The sequence below is a fragment of the Lethenteron reissneri genome, unplaced genomic scaffold (genome assembly GCF_015708825.2).
Source record: "Lethenteron reissneri isolate LAM-NWPU_2019-01 unplaced genomic scaffold, ASM1570882v1 scaffold_1864, whole genome shotgun sequence".
In the NCBI taxonomy this organism is placed as follows: domain Eukaryota; kingdom Metazoa; phylum Chordata; class Hyperoartia; order Petromyzontiformes; family Petromyzontidae; genus Lethenteron; species Lethenteron reissneri.
The window spans coordinates 2016359-2039017 of NW_026891624.1; the positions used below are offsets into that span (position 1 = coordinate 2016359).

The following is a 22659-nucleotide window of genomic DNA, read 5'->3' on the forward strand; positions in this document are numbered from 1 at the left end:
TGTCTGCAGGGTCAGTCTCTCTCCTGCTGCTGTGTCTGCAGGGTCAGTCTCTCTCCACTGCTGCGGTGTCTCTGCAGGGTCAGTCTCTCTCCACTGCTGCGGGTCTCTGCAGGGTCAGATCTCTCTCCACTGCTGCTGTGTCTCTGCAGAGTCATTCTCTCTCCACTGCTGCTGTGTCTCTGCAGGTCAGTCTCTCTCCACTGCTGCGGTGTCTCTGCAGGGTCAGTCTCTCTCCACTGCTGCGGTGTCTCTGCAGGTCAGACTCTCTCCACTCTGCGGTGTCTCTGCAGAGTCGTCTCTCTCCACTGCTGCGGTGTCTCTGCAGGTCAGTCTCTCTCCACTGCTGCGGTGTCTCTGCAGGGTCAGTCTCTCTCACTGCTGCGGTGTCCTGCAGAGTCAGTCTCTCTCCACTGCTGCGTGTCTCTGCAGGGTCAGTCTCTCCCACTGCTGCGGTGTCTCTGCAGGTCAGTCTCTCTCCACTGCTGCGGTGTCTCTGCAGAGTCAGACTCTCTCCACTGCTGCTGTGTCTCTGCAGGGTCAGTCTCTCTCCACTGCTGCGGTGTCTCTGCAGGGTCAGTCTCTCTCCACTGCTGCGGTGTCTCTGCAGAGTCAGACTCTCTCCACTGCTGCTGTGTCTCTGCAGGGTCAGTCTCTCTCCACTGCTGCTGTGTCTCTGCAGGGTCAGTCTCTCTCCACTGCTGCTGGTCTCTGCGAGTCAGACCTTCTCCACTGCTGCGGTGTCTCTGCAGAGTCAGTCTCTCTCCACTGCTGCGGTGTCTCTGCAGGGTCAGTCTCTCTCCACTGCTGGGTGTCTCTGCAGAGTCAGACTCTCTCCACTTCTGCGGTGTCTCGCAGAGTCAGTCTCTCTCCATGCTGCGGGTCTCTGCAGGGTCAGTCTCTCTCCACTGCTGCGGTGTCTCTGCAGGGTCAGTCTCTCTCCACTGCTGCTGTGTCTCTGCAGAGTCAGTCTCTCTCCACTGCTGCGGTGTCTCTGCAGGGTCAGTCTCTCTCCACTGCTGCGGTGTCTCTGCAGAGTCAGACTCTCTCCACTGCTGCGGTGTCTCTGCAGAGTCAGTCTCCACTGCTGCTGTGTCTCTGCAGAGTCAGTCTCTCTCCACTGCTGCTGTGTCTCTGCAGGGTCAGTCTCTCTCCACTGCTGCTGTGTCTCTGCAGAGTCAGTCTCTCTCCATGCTGCGTGTCTCGCAGGGTCAGTCTCTCTCCATGCTGCTGTCTCTGCAGAGTCAGTCTCTCTCCACTGCTGCGGTGTCTCTGCAGAGTCAGTCTCTCTCCACTGCTGCTGTGTCTCTGCAGGGTCAGTCTCTCTCCACTGCTGCTGTGTCTCTGCAGAGTCAGTCTCTCTCCACTGCTGCGGTGTCTCTGCAGAGTCAGTCTCTCTCCACTGCTGCTGTGTCTCTGCAGGGTCAGTCTCTCTCCACTGCTGTGTCTCTGCAGGTCAGTCTCTCTCCACTGCTGCTGTGTCTTGCAGAGTCAGTCTCTCTCCACTGCTTGTCTGCGGGTCAGTCTCTCTCCACTGCTGCTGTGTCTGCAGGGTCAGTCTCTCTCCACTGCTGCGGTGTCTCTGCAGGGTCAGTCTCTCTCCACTGCTGCTGTGTCTCTGCAGAGTCAGTCTCTCTCCACTGCTGCTGTGTCTCTGCAGAGTCAGTCTCTCTCCACTGCTGCTGTGTCTCTGCAGAGTCAGTCTCTCTCCACTGCTGCTGTGTCTCTGCAGAGTCAGTCTCTCTCCACTGCTGCTGTGTCTCTGCAGAGTCAGTCTCTCTCCACTGCTGCTGTGTCTCTGCAGAGTCAGTCTCTCCACTGCTGCTGTGTCTCTGCAGAGTCAGTCTCTCTCCACTGCTGCGGTGTTCTGCAGGGTCAGTCTCTCTCCACTGCGGTGTCTCTGCAGAGTCAGTCTCTCTCCACTGCTGCGGTGTCTCTGCAGGGTCAGTCTCTCTCCACTGCTGCGGTGTCTCTGCAGAGTCAGACTCTCTCCACTGCTGCTGTGTCTCTGCAGGGTCAGTCTCTCTCCACTGCTGCGGTGTCTCTGCAGAGTCAGTCTCTCTCCACTGCTGCTGTGTCTCTGCAGAGTCAGTCTCTCTCCACTGCTGCGGTGTCTGCAGGGTCAGTCTCTCTCCACTGCTGCTGTGTCTCTGCAGAGTCAGTCTCTCTCCACTGCTGCTGTGTCTCTGCAGAGTCAGTCTCTCTCCACTGCTGCGGTGTCTCTGCAGAGTCAGTCTCTCTCCACTGCTGCGTGTCTCTGCAGAGTCAGTCTCTCTCCACTGCTGCGGGTCTCTGCAGAGTCAGTCTCTCCACTGCTGCTGTGTCTGCGGGTCAGTCTCTCTCCACTGCTGCTGTGTCTCTGCAGGAGTCAGTCTCTCTCCACTGCTGCTGTGTCTGCAGGGTCAGTCTCTCTCCACTGCTGCGGTGTCTCTGCAGAGTCAGTCTCTCTCCACTGCTGCGTGTGTCTGCAGGGTCAGTCTCTCTCCACTGCTGCTGTGTCTCTGCAGGGTCAGTCTCTCTCCACTGCTGCTGTGTCTCTGCAGAGTCTCTCTCCACTGCTGCTGTGTCTCTGCAGGGTCAGTCTCTCTCCACTGCTGCTGTCTCTGCAGGGTCAGTCTCTCTCCACTGCTGCTGTGTCTCTGCAGGGTCAGTCTCTCTCCACTGCTGCTGTGTCTCTGCAGAGGTCAGTCTCTCTCCACTGCTGCTGTGTCTCTGCAGGCGTCAGTCTCTCCACTGCTGCTGTGTCTCTGCAGAGTCAGTCTCTCTCCACTGCTGCGGTGTCTCTGCAGAGTCAGACTCTCTCCACTGCTGCTGTGTCTCTGCAGAGTCAGTCTCTCTCCACTGCTGCTGTGTCTCTGCAGAGTCAGTCTCTCTCCACTGCTGCGGTGTCTCTGCAGAGTCAGTCTCTCTCCACTGCTGCGGTGTCTCTGCAGGGTCAGACTCTCTCCACTGCTGCTGTGTCTCTGCAGAGTCAGACTCTCTCCACTGCTGCGGTGTCTCTGCAGAGTCAGTCTCTCTCCACTGCTGCTGTGTCTCTGCAGAGTCAGTCTCTCTCCACTGCTGCTGTGTCTGCAGGGTCAGTCTCTCTCCACTGCTGCGGTGTCTCTGCAGAGTCAGACTCTCTCCACTGCTGCGGTGTCTCTGCAGAGTCAGACTCTCTCCACTGCTGCGGTGTCTCTGCAGAGTCAGACTCTCTCCACTGCTGCTGTGTCTCTGCAGGGTCAGTCTCTCTCCACTGCTGCTGTGTCTGCAGGGTCAGTCTCTCTCCACTGCTGCTGTGTCTGCAGGGTCATCTCTCTCCACTGCTGCTGTGTCTGCAGGTCAGTCTCTCCACTGCTGCTGTGTCTCTGCAGGGTCAGTCTCTCTCCACTGCTGCTGTGTCTCTGCAGAGTCAGCTCTCTCCATGCTGCTGTGTCTCTGCAGGGTCAGTCTCTCTCCACTGCTGCTGTGTCTCTGCAGGGTCAGTCTCTCCACTGCGGTGTGTCTCTGCAGAGTCAGTCTCTCTCCACTGCTGCTGTGTCTCTGCAGGGTCAGTCTCTCTCCACTGCTGCTGTGTCTCTGCAGAGTCAGTCTCTCTCCACTGCTGCTGTGTCTGCAGGGTCAGTCTCTCTCCACTGCTGCTGTGTCTCTGCAGGGTCAGTCTCTCTCCACTGCTGCTGTGTCTCTGCAGAGTCAGTCTCTCTCCACTGCTGCTGTGTCTCTGCAGAGTCAGTCTCTCTCCACTGCTGCTGTGTCTCTGCAGAGTCAGTCTCTCTCCACTGCTGCGGTGTCTCTGCAGAGTCAGTCTCTCTCCACTGCTGCGGTGTCTCTGCAGAGTCAGACTCTCTCCACTGCTGCTGTGTCTCTGCAGGGTCAGTCTCTCTCCACTGCTGCTGTGTCTCTGTAGAGTCAGTCTCTCTCCACTGCTGCGGTGTCTCTGCAGAGTCAGACTCTCTCCACTGCTGCTGTGTCTCTGCAGAGTCAGTCTCTCTCCACTGCTGCGGTGTCTCTGCAGGGTCAGTCTCTCTCCACTGCTGCGGTGTCTCTGCAGGGTCAGTCTCTCTCCACTGCTGCTGTGTCTCTGCAGGGTCAGTCTCTCTCCACTGCTGCGGTGTCTCTGCAGAGTCAGTCTCTCTCCACTGCTGCTGTGTCTCTGCAGAGTCATTCTCTCTCCACTGCTGCTGTGTCTGCAGGGTCAGTCTCTCTCCACTGCTGCGGTGTCTCTGCAGGGTCAGTCTCTCTCCACTGCTGCTGTGTCTCTGCAGAGTCAGTCTCTCTCCACTGCTGCGGTGTCTCTGCAGAGTCAGTCTCTCTCCACTGCTGCGTGTCTCTGCAGGGTCAGTCTCTCTCCACTGCTGCGGTGTCTCTGCAGGGTCAGTCTCTCTCCACTGCTGCGGTGTCTCTGCAGAGTCAGTCTCTCTCCACTGCTGCTGTGTCTCTGCAGAGTCAGTCTCTCTCCACTGCTGCTGTGTCTCTGCAGAGTCAGTCTCTCTCCACTGCTGCTGTGTCTCTGCAGGGTCAGTCTCTCTCCACTGCTGCTGTGTCTCTGCAGGGTCAGTCTCTCTCCACTGCTGCTGTGTCTCTGCAGAGTCAGTCTCTCTCCACTGCTGTGTCTCTGCAGGGTCAGTCTCTCTCCACTGCTGCTGTGTCTCTGCAGGGTCAGTCTCTCTCCACTGCTGCTGTGTCTCTGCAGAGTCAGTCTCTCTCCACTGCTGCTGTGTCTCTGCAGGGTCAGTCTCTCTCCACTGCTGCGGTGTCTCTGCAGAGTCAGTCTCTCTCCACTGCTGCGGTGTCTCTGCGGGTCAAGTCTCTCTCCACTGCTGCTGTGTCTCTGCAGGGTCAGTCTCTCTCCACTGCTGCTGTGTCTCTGCAGAGTCAGTCTCTCCACTGCTGCTGTGTCTGCAGGTCAGTCTCTCTCCACTGCTGCGTGTGTCTGCAGGGTCAGTCTCTCTCACTGCTGGTGTCTCTGCAGAGTCAGACTCTCTCCACTGCTGTGTCTCTGCAGGTCAGTCTCTCTCCACTGCTGCTGTGTCTCTGCAGAGTCAGTCTCTCTCCACTGCTGCTGTCTGCAGGGTCAGTCTCTCTCCATGCTGCGGTGTCTCTGCAGGGTCAGTTCTCTCCACTGCTGCGGTGTCTCTGCAGAGTCAGACTCTCTCCACTGCTGCTGTGTCTCTGCAGGGTCAGTCTCTCTCCACTGCTGCGGTGTCTCTGCAGGGTCAGTCTCTCTCCACTGCTGCGGTGTCTCTGCAGAGTCAGTCTCTCTCCACTGCTGCGGTGTCTCTGCAGAGTCAGTCTCTCTCCACTGCTGCGGTGTCTCTGCAGAGTCATCTCTCTCCACTGCTGCTGTGTCTCTGCAGAGTCAGTCTCTCTCCACTGCTGCTGTGTCTGCAGGGTCATTCTCTCTCCACTGCTGCTGTGTCTCTGTAGAGTCAGTCTCTCTCCACTGCTGCGGTGTCTGCAGGGTCAGTCTCTCTCCACTGCTGCGGTGTCTCTGCAGAGTCAGTCTCTCTCCACTGCTGCGGTGTCTCTGCAGAGTCATTCTCTCTCCACTGCTGCTGTGTCTCTGCAGAGTCAGTCTCCTCCACTGCTGCGGTGTCTCTGTAGAGTCAGTCTCTCTCCACTGCTGCTGTGTCTCTGCAGGGTCAGTCTCTCTCCACTGCTGCGGTGTCTCTGCAGGGTCAGTCTCTCTCCACTGCTGCGGTGTCTCTGCAGGGTCAGTCTCTCTCCACTGCTGCTGTGTCTGCAGGGTCAGTCTCTCTCCACTGCTGCTGTGTCTCTGCAGGGTCAGTCTCTCTCCACTGCTGCTGTGTCTCTGCAGGGTCAGTCTCTCTCCACTGCTGCTGTGTCTGCAGGGTCAGTCTCTCTCCACTGCTGCTGTGTCTGCAGAGTCAGTCTCTCTCCACTGCTGCTGTGTCTCTGCAGGGTCAGTCTCTCTCCACTGCTGCTGTGTCTCTGCAGAGTCAGTCTCCTCCATGCTGTGTGTTGCAGGGTCAGTCTCTCTCCACTGCTGCTGTGTCTCTGCAGGGTCAGTCTCTCTCCACTGCTGCTGTGTCTCTGCAGAGTCAGTCTCTCTCCACTGCTGCTGTGTCTCTGCAGGGTCAGTCTCTCTCCACTGCTGCTGTGTCTCTGCAGGGTCAGTCTCTCTCCACTGCTGCTGTGTCTCTGCAGAGTCAGTCTCTCTCCACTGCTGCGGTGTCTCTGCAGAGTCATCTCTCCACTGCTGCTGTGTCTGCAGGGTCAGTCTCTCTCCACTGCTGCGGTGTCTGCAGAGTCAGTCTCTCTCCACTGCTGCGGTGTCTCTGCAGAGTCAGTCTCTCTCCACTGCTGCTGTGTCTCTGCAGGGTCAGTCTCTCTCCACTGCTGCTGTGTCTCTGCAGGGTCAGTCTCTCTCCACTGCTGCTGTGTCTCTGCAGAGTCAGTCTCTCTCCACTGCGGTGTCTCTGCAGAGTCAGTCTCTCTCCACTGCTGCTGTGTCTCTGCAGGGTCAGTCTCTCTCCACTGCTGCGGTGTCTCTGCAGGGTCAGTCTCTCTCCACTGCTGCTGTGTCTCTGCAGAGTCAGTCTCTCTCCACTGCTGCGGTGTCTCTGCAGGGTCAGTCTCTCTCCACTGCTGCTGTGTCTGCAGGGTCAGTCTCTCTCCACTGCTGCTGTGTCTCTGCAGAGTCAGTCTCTCTCCACTGCTGCTGTGTCTGCAGGGTCAGTCTCTCTCCACTGCTGCTGTGTCTCTGCAGGGTCAGTCTCTCTCCACTGCTGCGGTGTCTCTGCAGAGTCAGTCTCTCTCCACTGCTGCTGTGTCTCTGCAGAGTCAGTCTCTCTCCACTGCTGCGGTGTCTCTGCAGAGTCAGTCTCTCTCCACTGCTGCGGTGTCTCTGCAGAGTCAGTCTCTCTCCACTGCTGCGGTGTCTCTGCAGAGTCAGTCTCTCTCCACTGCTGCTGTGTCTCTGCAGAGTCAGTCTCTCTCCACTGCTGCTGTGTCTGCAGGGTCAGTCTCTCTCCACTGCTGCTGTGTCTCTGCAGGGTCAGTCTCTCTCCACTGCTGCTGTGTCTCTGCAGAGTCAGTCTCTCTCCACTGCTGCTGTGTCTGCAGGGTCAGTCTCTCTCCACTGCTGCGGTGTCTCTGCAGAGTCAGTCTCTCTCCACTGCTGCTGTGTCTCTGCAGGGTCAGTCTCTCTCCACTGCTGCGGTGTCTCTGCAGAGTCAGTCTCTCTCCACTGCTGCTGTCTGCAGGTCAGTCTTCTCCACTGCTGCTGTGTCTCTGCAGAGTCAGTCTTCTCCACTGCTGCTGTGTCTCTGCAGGGTCAGTCTCTCTCCACTGCTGCGGTGTCTCTGCAGGGTCAGTCTCTCTCCACTGCTGCGGTGTCTCTGCAGAGTCAGTCTCTCTCCACTGCTGCTGTGTCTCTGCAGAGTCAGTCTCTCTCCACTGCTGCTGTGTCTCTGCAGGGTCAGTCTCTCTCCACTGCTGCGGTGTCTCTGCAGAGTCAGTCTCTCTCCACTGCTGCGGTGTCTCTGCAGGGTCAGTCTCTCTCCACTGCTGCGGTGTCTGCAGGGTCAGTCTCTCTCCACTGCTGCTGTGTCTCTGCAGGGTCAGTCTCTCTCCACTGCTGCGGTGTCTCTGCAGGGTCAGTCTCTCTCCACTGCTGCGGTGTCTCTGCAGAGTCAGTCTCTCTCCACTGCTGCTGTGTCTCTGCAGAGTCAGTCTCTCTCCACTGCTGCTGTGTCTCTGCAGAGTCAGTCTCTCTCCACTGCTGCTGTGTCTCTGCAGGGTCAGTCTCTCTCCACTGCTGCGGTGTCTCTGCAGGGTCAGTCTCTCTCCACTGCTGCGGTGTCTCTGCAGGGTCAGTCTCTCTCCACTGCTGCGGTGTCTCTGCAGAGTCAGTCTCTCTCCACTGCTGCGGTGTCTCTGCAGGGTCAGTCTCTCTCCACTGCTGCGGTGTCTCTGCAGGGTCAGTCTCTCTCCACTGCTGCTGTGTCTCTGCAGGGTCGGTCTCTCTCCACTGCTGCTGTCGCGATGTTGCCCACGCCGAGGTGGCAGGGAGGGGAGGGTCGCGTCTACGAGCCGAGTGAAGACACCTTCCTGCTCATGGCGGCGCTGGAGGGCGACGCAGAGCGACTCCGTAGCAGCCGGTACCCCTCCACTGTGTGTACTGTGTGTGTACTGTGTGTGCTGTGTGTGTACTGTGTGTACTGTGTGTGTGTGTACTGTGTGTGCTGTGTCTGTGTGTGTACTGTGTGTGTGTACTGTGTGTGTACTGTGTGTGTGTGCGTGTGTGTACTGTGTGTGTACTGTGTGTGTGCTGGTGTGTGCTGTGTGTGTACTGTGTGTACTGTGTGTGTGTACTGTGTGTGTGCTGTGTGTGTACTGTGTGTGCTGTGTGTGTGTGTGGTGTACTGTGTGTGTGTACTGTGTGTGTGCTGTGTGTGTGTACGGTGTGTGTGTACTGTGTGTGTGTACTGTGTGTGTGTACTGTGTGTGTGTGCTGTGGTGTGTGTACTGTGTGTGTACTGTGTGTGTGTGCTGGTGTGTGCTGTGTGTGTACTGTGTGTATGTGTGTGTACTGTGTCCGGGTACTGTGGTGTATTGTGTGTACTGTGTGTGTGTGTACTGTGTGTGTACTGTGTGTGTACTGTGTGTGTGCTGTGTGTGTGTACTGTGTGTGTGTGACTGTGGTGTACTGTGTGTGTACTGTGTGTGTGTACTGTGTGGTACTGTGTGTGTACTGTGTGTGCTGTGTGTGTACTGTGTGTACTGTGTGTGTGTGTACTGTGGTGCTGTGTGTGTACTGTGTGTGTACGTGTGTGTACTGTGTGTGTGTGTACTGTGTGTGTGTACTGTGTGTATGTGCTGTGTGTGTGTACTGTGTGTGTGCTGTTGTGTGCTGTGTGTGTGCTGTGTGTGTACTGTGTGTGTGTGCTGTGTGTGTGCTGTGTGTGTGTACTGTGTGTGTGTGTGTGTGTACTGTGTGTGTGCTGTGTGTGGCTGTGTGTGTGGTACTGTGTGTGTGTACTGTGTGTATGTGCTGTGTGTGTTACTGTGTGTGTACTGTGTGTGTACTGTGTGTGTGTGTACTGTGTGTGTGTGTACTGTGTGTGTGTGTGTACTGTGTGTGTACTGTGTGTGTACTGTGTGTGTGTGTACTGTGTGCTGTGTCTGTGTGTACTGTGTGTACTGTGTGTGTGTACTGTGTGTGTACTGCGTGTGTACTGGTGTGTACTGTGTGTGTACTGTGTGTGTGTGTACTGTGTGTGTACTGTGTCTGTGTGTGTCTGTACTGTGTGTACTGTGTGTGTACTGTGTGTGTGCTGTGTGTGTGTGTGTACTGTGTGTGTACTGTGTGTGTGTGTACCGTGTGTGTGTGGTTACTGTGTGTACTGTGGTACTGTGTGTACTGTGTGTGTAGGTGTTGTACTGTGTGTGTACTGTGTGTGTACTGTGTGTGGGTGTACTGTGTGTGTACTGTGTGTGTGTGTACCGTGGTGTGTGTGTACTGTGTGTGTGTACGTGTTGTGTAGTGTGTGTACCATGTGTGTACTGTGTGTACTGTGTGTGGGTGTGTACTGTGTGTGTACTGTGTGCGGGTGTACTGTGTGCTGTGTGTGTGTACTGTGTGTGTGTACTGTGTGTACTGTGTGAACTGTGTGTGAACTGTGTGGTGTACTGTGTGTGTACTGTGTGTGTGTACTGTGTTTGTATTGTGTGTGTGTGTGTACTGTCTGTGTACTATGTGTACTGTCTGTACTGTGTGTACTGTGTGTGTACTGTGTGTGTACGTGTGTGGGTGTACTGTGTCTGTACTGTGTGTGCACTGCATGTGTACTTTGTACTGTGTGTGTGTACTGTGTGTACTGTGTGTGTGTGTACTGTGTGTGTGTGTGCTGTGTGTGTACGTATGTAATGTGTGTGTTACTGTGTGTACTGTGTGTGTAGTGTGTGAGTACTGTGTGTGTGTGTACTGTGTGTACTGTGCTGTGTGTGTACTATGTGTACTGTGTGTGTACTGTGTGTGTTGTACTGTCTGTGTACTGTTTGTGTACTGTATGTGTACTGTGTGTGTACTGTGTGTGTGTGTACTGTGTGTACTGTGTGTACTGTGGGTGTACTGTGTCTGTACTGTGGTGTACTGGTGGTGTACTGTGTGTGTGTACTGTCTGTGTGTATACTGTGTGTGTACTGTGTGTCTACTGTCTATGTGTGCACTGTGTGTGTTGTGTGTATTATCTGTGTGTGTACGTGTGTGTGTGTGTGTGTGAACTGTGTGTACTGTGTGTGTGTGTACTGTGTGTGTGTACTGTGTGTGTGTGTACTGTGTGTGTGTACTGTGCGTGTGTACTGTGTGTGTGTACTGTGTGTCTACTGTCTGTGTGTGTGTGTGTACTGTGTGGTGTGTACTGTGTGTACTGTGTGGTGTACTGTGTGTGTACTGTGTCTGTGTGTACTGTGTATGTACTATGTGTACTGTCTGTGTGTGTGTTCTGTGTGTGTACTGTGTGTCTACTGTCTGGTGTGTGTACTGTCTGTGTGTGTACTGTGTGTGTACTGTGTGTATTGCCTGTGTGTGTACTGTGTGTGTTGTGTGTGTTGTGTGTATTATCTGTGTGTACTGTGTGTATAATGTATGTGTACTGTGTGAACTGTGTGTGTGTACTGTGTGAACTGTGTGTGTGTACTGTATCTACTGTGTGTGTTATGTTTGTTGTGTGTATTATCTGTGTGTGTACTGTGTGTGTACTGTGTGTATAATGTATGTGTACTGTGTGTACCGTGTGTGTACTGTGTGAACTGTGTGTGTGTACTGTATCTACTGTGTGTGTACTGTGTGAACTGTATGTGTGTACTGTCTATGTGTGTACTGTGTATACTGTGTGTGCGTGTACGGTGTGTGCGCTGTGTGAATTGTGTATAATGTGTCTGTGTGTATTGTATGTAAGTGTAGTGGGATGCAGTAGTGTAGCAGTTAGCGTGCTGCGCTACGAACCTGGGGTGATCCGGGTTCGACTCCTTCTCATGGCCAACACCAGTAACGATTATCTGAACCAGGGCATCCCCTAGGTCGACTCAGCCTCAAATGAGGACCTGGTGTTGGCCACCCACCCCCTCGTATGCTGTGCCGGTCTTCATTTGTGCTCGCTAACAGCACTTGCCCCTACAGTCTGTTACAGGCTATAAGAGGGATCTTTGTTTTGTATGTGTGTGTACTGTGTGTGTACTGTGTGCACTATTTATGTGTACTGTGTGTGTACTTTGTATGTACTGTGTATGCGTGTACTGTGTGTCTTCTGTGTATTATACTGTGTACTGTGTGTGTTGTCTGTGTAATGTCTGTGTACTGTGTGTGTGTATTGTTTGTGTGCTGTGTGTGTTTGTACTGTGTGTGTGTATTGTCTGTGTACTGTGTGTGTGTATTGTCTGTGTACTGTGTGTGTGTATTGTCTGTGTACTGTGTGTGTGTATTGTCTGTGTATTATACTGTGTTTGTACTGTGTGTGTGTGTACTGTCTGTGTGCTGTGTGTGTACTGTGTGTGTGTATTGTCTGTGTACTGTGTGTGTGTATTGTCTGTGTGCTGTGTGTGTTTGTACTGTGTGTGTGTATTGTCTGTGTACTGTGTGTGTGTATTGTCTGTGTACTGTGTGTGTGTTGTCTGTGTAATGTCTGTGTTTGTACTGTGTGTGTGTATTGTCTGTGTACTGTGTGTGTACTGTGTGTGTGTATTGTCTGTGTATTATACTGTGTGTGTACTGTGTGTGTGTATTGTCTGTGTGCTGTGTGTGTACTGTGTGTGTGTGTATTGTCTGTGTATTATACTGTTTTTGTACTGTGTGTGTGTATTGTCTGTGTACTGTGTGTGTGTATTGTTTGTGTACTGTGTGTGTGTATTGTCTGTGTACTGTGTGTGTGTATTGTCTGTGTAATGTCTGTGTACTGTGTGTGTATTGTCTGTGTACTGTGTGTGTATTGTCTGTGTATTGTCTGTGTACTGTATGTGTGTATTGTCTGTGTATTGTCTGTGTCCTGTGTGTGTGTATTGTCTGTGTAATATACTGTGTTTGTACTGTGTGTGTGTATTGTCTGTGTACTGTATGTGTGTATTGTTTGTGTACTGTGTGTGTACTGTGTGTGTGTATTGTCTGTGTAATATACTGTGTTTGTACTGTGTGTGTATTGTCTGTGTACTGTGTGTGTGTATTGTCTGTGTATTATATTGTGTTTGTACTGTGTGTATGTATTGTCTGTGTACTGTGTGTGTGTATTGTCTGTGTACTGTGTGTGTGTATTGTCTGTGTATTGTCTGTGTACTGTGTGTGTGTACTGTGTGTGTGTATTGTCTGTGTAATGTCTGTGTAATGTGTGTGTATTGTTTGTGTATTGTCTGTGTACTGTGTGTGTGTATTGTCTGTGTATTGTCTGTGTACTGTGTGTGTGTATTGTGTGTGTATTGTCTGTGTACTGTGTGTGTGTATTGTCTGTGTACTGTGTGTGTGTATTGTTGTGTAATATACTGTGTTTGTACTGTGTGTGTGTATTGTCTGTGTACTGTGTGTGTGTATTGTCTGTGTATTATACTGTGTTTGTACTGTGTGTGTGTATTGTCTGTGTACTGTATGTGTGTATTGTTTGTGTACTGTGTGTGTACTGTGTGTGTGTATTGTCTGTGTAATATACTGTGTTTGTACTGTGTGTGTGTATTGTCTGTGTACTGTGTGTGTGTATTGTCTGTGTATTATATTGTGTTTGTACTGTGTGTATGTATTGTCTGTGTACTGTGTGTGTGTATTGTCTATGTACTGTGTGTGTGTATTGTCTGTGTATGTCTGTGTTGTGTGTGTGTGTACTGTGTGTGTGTATTGTCTGTGTAATGTCTGTGTAATGTGTGTGTATTGTTTGTGTATTGTCTGTGTACTGTGTGTGTGTATTGTCTGTGTATTGTCTGTGTACTGTGTGTGTGTATTGTGTGTGTATTGTCTGTGTACTGTGTGTGTGTATTGTCTGTGTACTGTGTGTGTGTATTGTTGTGTAATATACTGTGTTTGTACTGTGTGTGTGTATTGTCTGTGTACTGTGTGTGTGTATTGTCTGTGTATTATACTGTGTTTGTACTGTGTGTGTGTATTGTCTGTGTGCTGTGTGTGTACTGTGTGTGTGTTGTCTGTGTATTATACTGTGTACTGTGTGTGTGTATTGTCTGTGTACTGTGTGTGTGTATTGTCTGTGTATTGTACTGTGTTTGTACTGTGTGTGTGTATTGTCTGTGTACTGTGTGTGTGTATTGTCTGTGTGTGTAATGTCTGTGTACTGTGTGTGTGTATTGTCTGTGTGCTGTGTGTGTGTATTGTCTGTGTATTGTCTGTGTACTGTGTGTGTGTATAGTCTGTGTGTGTGTATTGTCTGTGTACTATGTGTGTACTGTGTGTGTATTGTCTGTGTACTGTGTGTGTGTATAGTCTGTGTACTGTGTGTGTGTATAGTCTGTGTACTGTGTGTGTGTATTGTCTGTGTACTGTGTGTGTGTATTGTCTGTGTACTGTGTGTGTGTATTGTCTGTGTACTGTGTGTGTGTATTGTCTGTGTACTGTGTGTGTGTATAGTCTGTCTGTGTGTGTGGGAGCAGTGGCGCGCTGTCTTGCGAACCTGGCGACCCGATTTCGATACCCGCTCATGACCACTAATACCGGTGACGATCATCTGAACCGTCCCGGGGCCTCCTCCTCTAGGTTGACTCAGCCTCAAATGAGTACCTGGTGCGGTGGTGTGTAAACATCATCACCCACCCAACCGGTCATCCTGCTAGCAGCTCTTTCCCGTGTGTCTCTGTGGGTCAGGCCTCTGATTTGCCTGGAGATTGGCTCTGGGTCCGGAGTCGTCTCCTGCTTCGTCGCTTCCATCCTGGGCTCCGCAACGAGCTACCTGTGAGCAGACTCCTGCATCACCACCAACATCAACAACATCACAACATCAACATCACTAACATCAACAGCATCAACAACATCAACAACATCAACAACATCAACAACATCACTAACATCAACACCATCACCAACATCAACACCATCACCACCAACATCAACAACAACAACAACATCAACAACATCAACAACATCAACATCACCAACATCAACACCATCAACAACATCAACAACATCAACAACATCGACAACAACACCAACAACATCACCAACAACACCACCAACATCAACAACATCACTAACATCCACAGCATCAACACCATCACCACCATCACCACCAACATTACCAACAACAACAACACCACCAACATCAACAACATCACCAACATCACCATCAACAGCATCAACACCATCAACACCATCACCACCATCACCACCAACATTACCAACAACACCACCAACATCAACAGCATCACCGCCATCACCACCATCAACACCACCACCACTATCAACACCATCAACGCCAACATCACCACCATCACCAACATCAACACCATCACCAACATCAACACCATCACTAACATCAACACCATCACCAACATCACTAACATCAACACCAGCAACATCAACACCATCACCAACATCACCAATATTCACACCATCATCAACACCAATATCACCAACACCACCATCACCAACAACGCCACCACCACCAGCGGTTAGCGCTGCCGCTGTGCTACTGAACCCAGCCACCAGAGTTCAATTCCCGCTCACGGCTCAACACCAGTGACGATTACCTGAACCAGTCCTGGGCCTCCCCTAGATGGACTCAAGTGAGTACCTGGTGAGTGGTAAATATCTCTACTGGGGAGACAAAGGCGTCCAGGCGTGGTGCTGGCCTTGTTCACCTTCATAGGCACTGCTACTCGCTAACAGACACAGGTTGTAACGATGTTTCGATACTTCTTGGTTCTTTCGGTAAAGTCACGTAGAAAGAAATCAACAAAATAATAAAAAAATAAAACATACTAAAATAATTTTCACGACGTTTCGGCCACAACGCAAGCAGCCGTCTTCAGGTGGAGAACAGGTCTGTCGAGGAGACGCTGTTCGCCATTCCATCTCAACATAAATAGTCGCTTCAAGCCTGGGGCGTTCCATTCAGATTCTGTGTGTGTCACTGTGGCTGTGTGTGTCACTGTGTGTGTCACTGTGGCTGTGTGTATCACTGTGGCTGTGTGTGTGTCACTGTGACTGTGTGTGTCACTGTGGCTGTGTGTGTCACTGTGGCTGTGTGTGTGTCACTGTGGCTGTGTGTGTCACTGTGACTGTGTTTGTCACTGTGGCTGTGTGTGTCACTGTGGCTGTGTGTGTGTCACTGTGGCTGTGTGTGTCACTGTGGCTGTGTGTGTGTCACTGTGGCTGTGTGTGTGTCACTGTGACTGTGTGTGTCACTGTGGCTGTGTGTGTCACTGTGGCTGTGTGTGTGTCACTGTGGCTGTGTGTGTCACTGTGGCTGTGTGTGTGTTACTGTGGCTGTGTGTGTCACTGTGGCTGTGTGTGTGTCACTGTGGCTGTGTGTGTCACTGTGGCTGTGTGTGTGTCACTGTGGCTGTGTGTGTCACTGTGGCTGTGTGTGTCACTGTGGCTGTGTGTGTGTCACTGTGGCTGTGTGTGTCACTGTGGCTGTGTGTGTGTCACTGTGGCTGTGTGTGTCACTGTGGCTGTGCGTGTCACTGTGGCTGTGTGTGTCACTGTGGCTGTGTGTGTCACTGTGGCTGTGTGTGTGTCACTGTGACTGTGTATCACTGCGGCTGTGTGTATCACTGTGGCTGTGTGTGTCACTGTGGCTGTGTGTGTCACTGTGGCTGTGTGTGTCACTGTGGCTGTGTGTGTCACTGTGGCTGTGTGTGTCACTGTGGCTGTGTGTGTGTCACTGTGGCTGTGTGTCACTGTGGCTGTGTGTGTGTCACTGTGGCTGTGTGTGTCACTGTGGCTGTGTGTATCACTGTGGCTGTGTGTGTCACTGTGGCTGTGTGTGTCACTGTGGCTGTGTGTATCACTGTGGCTGTGTGTGTATCACTGTGGCTGTGTGTATCACTGTGGCTGTGTGTGTCACTGTGGCTGTGTGTGTCACTGTGGCTGTGTGTGTCACTGTGGCTGTGTGTGTCACTGTGGCTGTGTGTATCACTGTGGCTGTGTGTGTCACTGTGGCTGTGTGTGTCACTGTGGCTGTGTGTATCACTGTGGCTGTGTGTGTCACTGTGGCTGTGTGTGTCACTGTGGCTGTGTGTGTCACTGTGGCTGTGTGTGTGTCACTGTGACTGTGTGTGTCACTGTGGCTGTGTGTGTCACTGTGGCTGTGTGTGTGTCACTGTGGCTGTGTGTGTGTCACTGTGGCTGTGTGTCACTGTGGCTGTGTGTGTCACTGTGGCTGTGTGTGTCACTGTGGCTGTGTGTGTCACTGTGGCTGTGTGTGTCACTGTGGCTGTGTGTGTGTCACTGTGGCTGTGTGTGTGTCACTGTGGCTGTGTGTGTGTCACTGTGGCTGTGTGTGTCACTGTGGCTGTGTGTATCACTGTGGCTGTGTGTGTCACTGTGGCTGTGTGTATCACTGTGGCTGTGTGTCACTGTGGCTGTGTGTGTGTCACTGTGGCTGTGTGTGTCACTGTGGCTGTGTGTGTCACTGTGGCTGTGTGTGTCACTGTGGCTGTGTGTGTATCACTGTGGCTGTGTGTGTGTCACTGTGGCTGTGTGTGTCACTGTGGCTGTGTGTGTATCACTGTGGCTGTGTGTGTCACTGTGGCTGTGTGTGTGTCACTGTGGCTGTGTGTGTATCACTGTGGCTGTGTGTGTCACTGTGGCTGTGTGTGTCACTGTGGCTGTGTGTGTGTCACTGTGGCTGTGTGTGTGTGTCACTGTGGCTGTGTGTGTGTCACTGTGGCTGTGTGTGTGTCACTGTGGCTGTGTGTGTGTCACTGTGTGCTGTGTGTGTGTCACTGTGGCTGTGTGTCACTGTGGCTGTGTGTGTGTCACTGTGGCTGTGTGTGTCACTGTGGCTGTGTGTGTCACTGTGGCTGTGTGTGTCACTGTGGCTGTGTGTGTATCACTGTGGCTGTGTGTGTCACTGTGGCTGTGTGTGTCACTGTGTGCTGTGTGTGTCACTGTGGCTGTGTGTGTCACTGTGGCTGTGTGTATCACTGTGGCTGTGTGTGTGTCACTGTGGCTGTGTGTGTGTCACTGTGGCTGTGTGTATCACTGTGGCTGTGTGTGTCACTGTGGCTGTGTGTGTGTCACTGTGGCTGTGTGTGTCACTGTGGCTGTGTGTATCACTGTGGCTGTGTGTGTCACTGTGGCTGTGTGTGTCACTGTGGCTGTGTGTGTCACTGTGGCTGTGTGTGTATCACTGTGGCTGTGTGTGTCACTGTGGCTGTGTGTGTCACTGTGGCTGTGTGTGTGTCACTGTGGCTGTGTGTGTCACTGTGGCTGTGTGTGTCACTGTGCCTTTGTGTGTGTCACTGTGGCTGTGTGTGTCACTGTGGCTGTGTGTGTCACTGTGGCTGTGTGTGTCACTGTGGCTGTGTGTGTCACTGTGGCTGTGTGTGCGTCACTGTGGCTGTGTGTGTCACTGTGGCTGTGTGTATCACTGTGGCTGTGTGTGTCACTGTGGCTGTGTGTGTCACTGTGGCTGTGTGTGTGTCACTGTGGCTGTGTGTATCTGTGGCTGTGTGTGTCACTGTGGCTGTGTGTATCACTGTGGCTGTGTGTGTCACTGTGGCTGTGTGTGTCACTGTGGCTGTGTGTGTGTCACTGTGGCTGTGTGTGTGTCACTGTGGCTGTGTGTGTCACTGTGGCTGTGTGTATCACTGTGGCTGTGTATCACTGTGTGCTGTGTGTGTCACTGTGGCTGTGTGTGTCACTGTGGCTGTGTGTGTCACTGTGGCTGTGTGTGTCACTGTGGCTGTGTGTGTCACTGTGGCTGTGTGTGTCACTGTGGCTGTGTGTGTCACTGTGGCTGTGTGTGTCACTGGCTGTGTGTGTGTCACTGTGGCTGTGTGTGTCACTGGCTGTGTGTGTCACTGTGGCTGTGTGTGTCACTGTGGCTGTGTGTGTCACTGTGGCTGTGTGTGTCACTGTGGCTGTGTGTGCACTGTGCTGTGTGTGTCACTGTGGCTGTGTGTGTCACTGTGGCTGTGTGTATCACTGTGGCTGTGTGTGTCACTGTGGCTGTGTGTGTCACTGTGGCTGTGTGTGTCACTGTGGCTGTGTGTGTCACTGTGGCTGTGTGTGTCACTGTGGCTGTGTGTGTCACTGTGGCTGTGTGTGTCACTGTGGCTGTGTGTGTCACTGTGGCTGTGTGTCACTGTGGCTGTGTGTGTCAATGTGGCTGTGTGTGTCACTGTGGCTGTGTGTATCACTGTGGCTGTGTGTGTGTCACTGTGGCTGTGTGTGTGTCACTGTGGCTGTGTGTGTGTCACTGTGGCTGTGTGTGTATCACTGTGGCTGTGTGTGTGTCACTGTGGCTGTGTGTGTGTCACTGTGGCTGTGTGTATCACTGTGGCTGTGTGTATCACTGTGGCTGTGTGTCACTGTGGCTGTGTGTGTCACTGTGGCTGTGTGTGTCACTGTGGCTGTGTGTGTCACTGTGGCTGTGTGTGTATCACTGTGGCTGTGTGTATCACTGTGGCTGTGTGTGTCACTGTGGCTGTGTGGTGTCACTGTGGCTGTGTGTGTCACTGTGGCTGTGTGTCACTTTGGCTGTGTGTGTCACTGTGGCTGTGGTGTGTCACTGTGGCTGTGTGTGTCACTGTGGCTGTGTGTGTCACTGTGGCTGTGTGTGTGTCACTGTGGCTGTGTGTGTCACTGTGGCTGTGTGTGTCACTGTGGCTGTGTGTGTCACTGTGGCTGTGTGTGTCACTGTGGCTGTGTGTGTCACTGTGGCTGTGTGTCTCACTGTGGCTGTGTGTGTCACTGTGGCTGTGTGTCTCACTGTGGCTGTGTGTGTCACTGTGGCTGTGTGTGTCACTGTGGCTGTGTGTGTGTCACTGTGGCTGTGTGTGTCACTGTGGTTGTGTGTGTCACTGTGGCTGTGTGTGTCACTGTGGCTGTGTGTGTGTCACTGTGGCTGTGTGTGTCACTGTGGCTGTGTGTGTCACTGTGGCTGTGTGTGTCACTGTGGCTGTGTGTGTCACTGTGGCTGTGTGTGTCACTGTGGCTGTGGTGTGTCACTGTGGCTGTGTGTGTCACTGTGGCTGTGTGTCACTGTGGCTGTGTGTGTCACTGTGGCTGTGTGTGTCACTGTGGCTGTGTGTGTCACTGTGGCTGTGTGTATCACTGTGGCTGTGTGTGTCACTGTGGCTGTGTGTGTCACTGTGGCTGTGTGTGTCACTGTGGCTGTGTGTGTCACTGTGGCTGTGTGTGTCACTGTGGCTGTGTGTATCACTGTGGCTGTGTGTGTCACTGTGGCTGTGTGTGTCACTGTGGCTGTGTGTGTCACTGTGGCTGTGTGTCTCACTGTGGCTGTGTGTATCACTGTGGCTGTGTGTGTCACTGTGGCTGTGTGTGTGTCACTGTGGCTGTGTGTGTCAATGTGGCTGTGTGTGTCACTGTGGCTGTGTGTGTGTCACTGTGGCTGTGTGTGTCACTGTGGCTGTGTGTGTCACTGTGGCTGTGTGTGTCACTGTGGCTGTGTGTGTCACTGTGGCTGTGTGTGTCAATGTGGCTGTGTGTGTCACTGTGGCTGTGTGTGTCATGTGGCTGGTGTGTCACTGGCTGTGTGTGTCACTGTGGCTGTGTGTGTCACTGTGGCTGTGTGTGTCAATGTGGCTGTGTGTATCACTGTGGCTGTGTGTGTCACTGTGGCTGTGTGTGTCACTGTGGCTGTGTGTGTCACTGTGGCTGTGTGTGTCACTGTGGCTGTGTGTGTCACTGTTGCTGTGTGTGTATCACTGTGGCTGTGTGTGTCACTGTGACTGTGTGTGTCACTGTGGCTGTGTGTGTGTCACTGTGGCTGTGTGTGTCACTATGGCTGTGTGTGTCACTATGGCTGTGTGTGTCACTGTGTGTGTATCACTGTGGCTGTGTGTGTATCACTGTGGCTGTGTGTGTCACTGTGGCTGTGTGTGTGTCACTGTGTGTGTGTCACTGTGGCTGTGTGTGTCACTGTGGCTGTGTGTGTCACTATGGCTGTGTGCGTATCACTGTGGCTGTGTGTGTCACTGTGGCTGTGTGTGTCACTGTGTGTGTATCACTGTGGCTGTGTGTGTCACTGTGACTGTGTGTGTCACTGTGGCTGTGTGTGTCACTGTGGCTGTGTGTGTCACTGTGGCTGTGTGTGTCACTGTGGCTGTGTGTGTCACTGTAGCTGTGTGTGTGTCACTGTGGCTGTGTGTGTGTCACTGTGGCTGTGTGTGTGTCACTGTGTGTGTGTCACTGTGGCTGTGTGTGTCACTGTGACTGTGTGTGTCACTATGGCTGTGTGCGTATCACTGTGGCTGTGTGTGTCACTGTGGCTGTGTGTGTCACTGTGTGTGTATCACTGTGGCTGTGTGTGTCACTGTGACTGTGTGTGTCACTGTGGCTGTGTGTGTCACTGTGGCTGTGTGTGTCACTGTGGCTGTGTGTATCACTGTGGCTGTGTGTGTCACTGTGGCTGTGTGTATCACTGTGGCTGTGTGTGTCACTGTGGCTGTGTGTGTCACTGTGGCTGTGTGTGTCACTGTGGCTGTGTGTGTCACTGTGGCTGTGTGTGTGTCACTGTGGCTGTGTGTGTGTCACTGTGGCTGTGTGTGTCACTGTGGCTGTGTGTGTATCACTGTGGCTGTGTGTGTATCACTGTGGCTGTGTGTGTCACTGTGGCTGTGTGTGTCACTGTGGCTGTGTGTGTCACTGTGGCTGTGTGTGTCACTGGCTGTGTGTCACTGTGGCTGTGTGTGTCACTGTGGCTGTGTGTGTATCACTGTGGCTGTGTGTGTCACTGTGGCTGTGGTGTCACTGTGGCTGTGTGTGTCACTGTGGCTGTGTGTGTCACTGTGACTGTGTGTCACTGTGGCTGTGGTGTGTCACTGTGGCTGTGTGTGTGTCACTGTGGCTGTGTGTGTGTCACTGTGGCTGTGTGTGTCACTGTGGCTGTGTGTATCACTGTGCTGTGTGTGTCACTGTGGCTGTGTGTGTCACTGTGGCTGTGTGTGTCACTGTGGCTGTGTGTGTGTCACTGTGGTGTGGTGTGTCACTGTGGCTGTGTTTGTGTCACTGTGGCTGTGTGTGTCACTGTGGCTGTGTGTGTCACTGTGGCTGTGTGTGTCACTGTGGCTGTGTGTATCACTGTGGCTGTGTGTATCACTGTGGCTGTGTGTCACTGTGGCTGTGTGTTTCACTGTGGCTGTGTGTGTATCACTGTGGCTGTGTGTGTCACTGTGGCTGTGTGTGTCACTGTGGCTGTGTGTCACTGTGGCTGTGTGTTTCACTGTGGCTGTGTGTGTCACTGTGACTGTGTGTGTCACTGTGGCTGTGTGTGTCACTGTGGCTGTGTGTGTATCACTGTGGCTGTGTGTGTATCACTGTGGCTGTGTGTGTCACTGTGGCTGTGTGTGTCACTGTGGCTGTGTGTATCACTGTGGCTGTGTGTCACTGTGGCTGTGTGTGTGTCACTGTGGCTGTGTGTGTCACTGTGGCTGTGTGTGTGTCACTGTGGCTGTGTGTGTCACTGTGGCTGTGTGTGTGTCACTGTGGCTGTGTGTGTCACTGTGGCTGTGTGTGTCACTGTGGCTGTGTGTGTCACTGTGGCTGTGTGTGTCACTGTGGCTGTGTGTATCACTGTGGCTGTGTGTGTGTCACTGTGGCTGTGTGTGTCACTGTGGCTGTGTGTATCACTGTGGCTGTGTGTATCACTGTGGCTGTGTGTGTCACTGTGGTGTGTGTCACTGTGGCTGTGTGTGTCACTGTGGCTGTGTGTGTCACTGTGGCTGTGTGTGTCACTGTGGCTGTGTGTGTCACTGTGGCTGTGTGGTGTCACTGTGGCTGTGTGGTATCACTGTGGCTGTGTGTGTCACTGTGGTGTGTGTCACTGTGGCTGTGGTGTGTCACTGTGGCTGTGTGTGTCACTATGGCTGTGTGTGTCACTATGGCTGTGTGGTATCACTGTGGCTGTGTGTGTCACTGTGTGTGTATCACTGTGGCTGTGTGTGTCACTGTGGCTGTGTGTGTGTCACTGTGTGTGTGTCACTGTGGCTGTGTGTGTGTCACTGTGGCTGTGTGTGTCACTGTGGCTGGTGTGTCACTATGGCTGTGTGTGTCACTGTGGCTGTGTGTGTCACTGTGTGTGTATCACTGTGGCTGTGTGTGTCACTGTGACTGTGTGTGTCACTGTGGCTGTGTGTGTCACTGTGGCTGTGTGTGTCACTGTGGCTGTGTGTGTCACTGTAGCTGTGTGTGTGTCACTGTGGCTGTGTGTGTGTCACTGTGGCTGTGTGTGTCACTGTGGCGTGTGGTGTCACTGTGACTGTGTTGGTCACTATGGCTGTGTGCGTATCACTGTGGCTGTGTGTGTCACTGTGGCTGTGTGTGTCACTGTGTGTGTATCACTGTGGCTGTGTGTGTCACTTGTGACTGTGTGTGCACTGTGGCTGTGTGGTGTCACTGTGGCTGTGTGTGTCACTGTGGCTGTGTGTATACACTGTGGCTGTGGTGTCACTGTGGCTGTGTGTGTCACTGTGGCTGTGTGTGTCACTGTGGCTGTGTGGTCACTGTGGCTGTGTGTGTCACTGTGGCTGTGTGTGTCACTG

The 22659-nt window shown here is 52.7% G+C and overlaps 1 protein-coding gene across 3 annotated transcripts in view; it reads left to right on the forward strand.

Moving 5' to 3' along the window:
* Window positions 1-22659, forward strand: part of N6AMT1 (N-6 adenine-specific DNA methyltransferase 1) — a 164342-nt gene that overhangs the window by 122265 nt on the left and 19418 nt on the right. For all 3 annotated transcript variants that reach the window (XM_061547562.1, XM_061547565.1, XM_061547564.1), the window contains exons 2-3: window positions 7954-8099; window positions 13793-13879. In XM_061547562.1, coding sequence (XP_061403546.1) covers window positions 7984-8099; window positions 13793-13879 — 203 coding nt within the window. In that variant the 5' untranslated portion in view covers window positions 7954-7983. The remainder of the gene's footprint in view (window positions 1-7953; window positions 8100-13792; window positions 13880-22659) is intronic.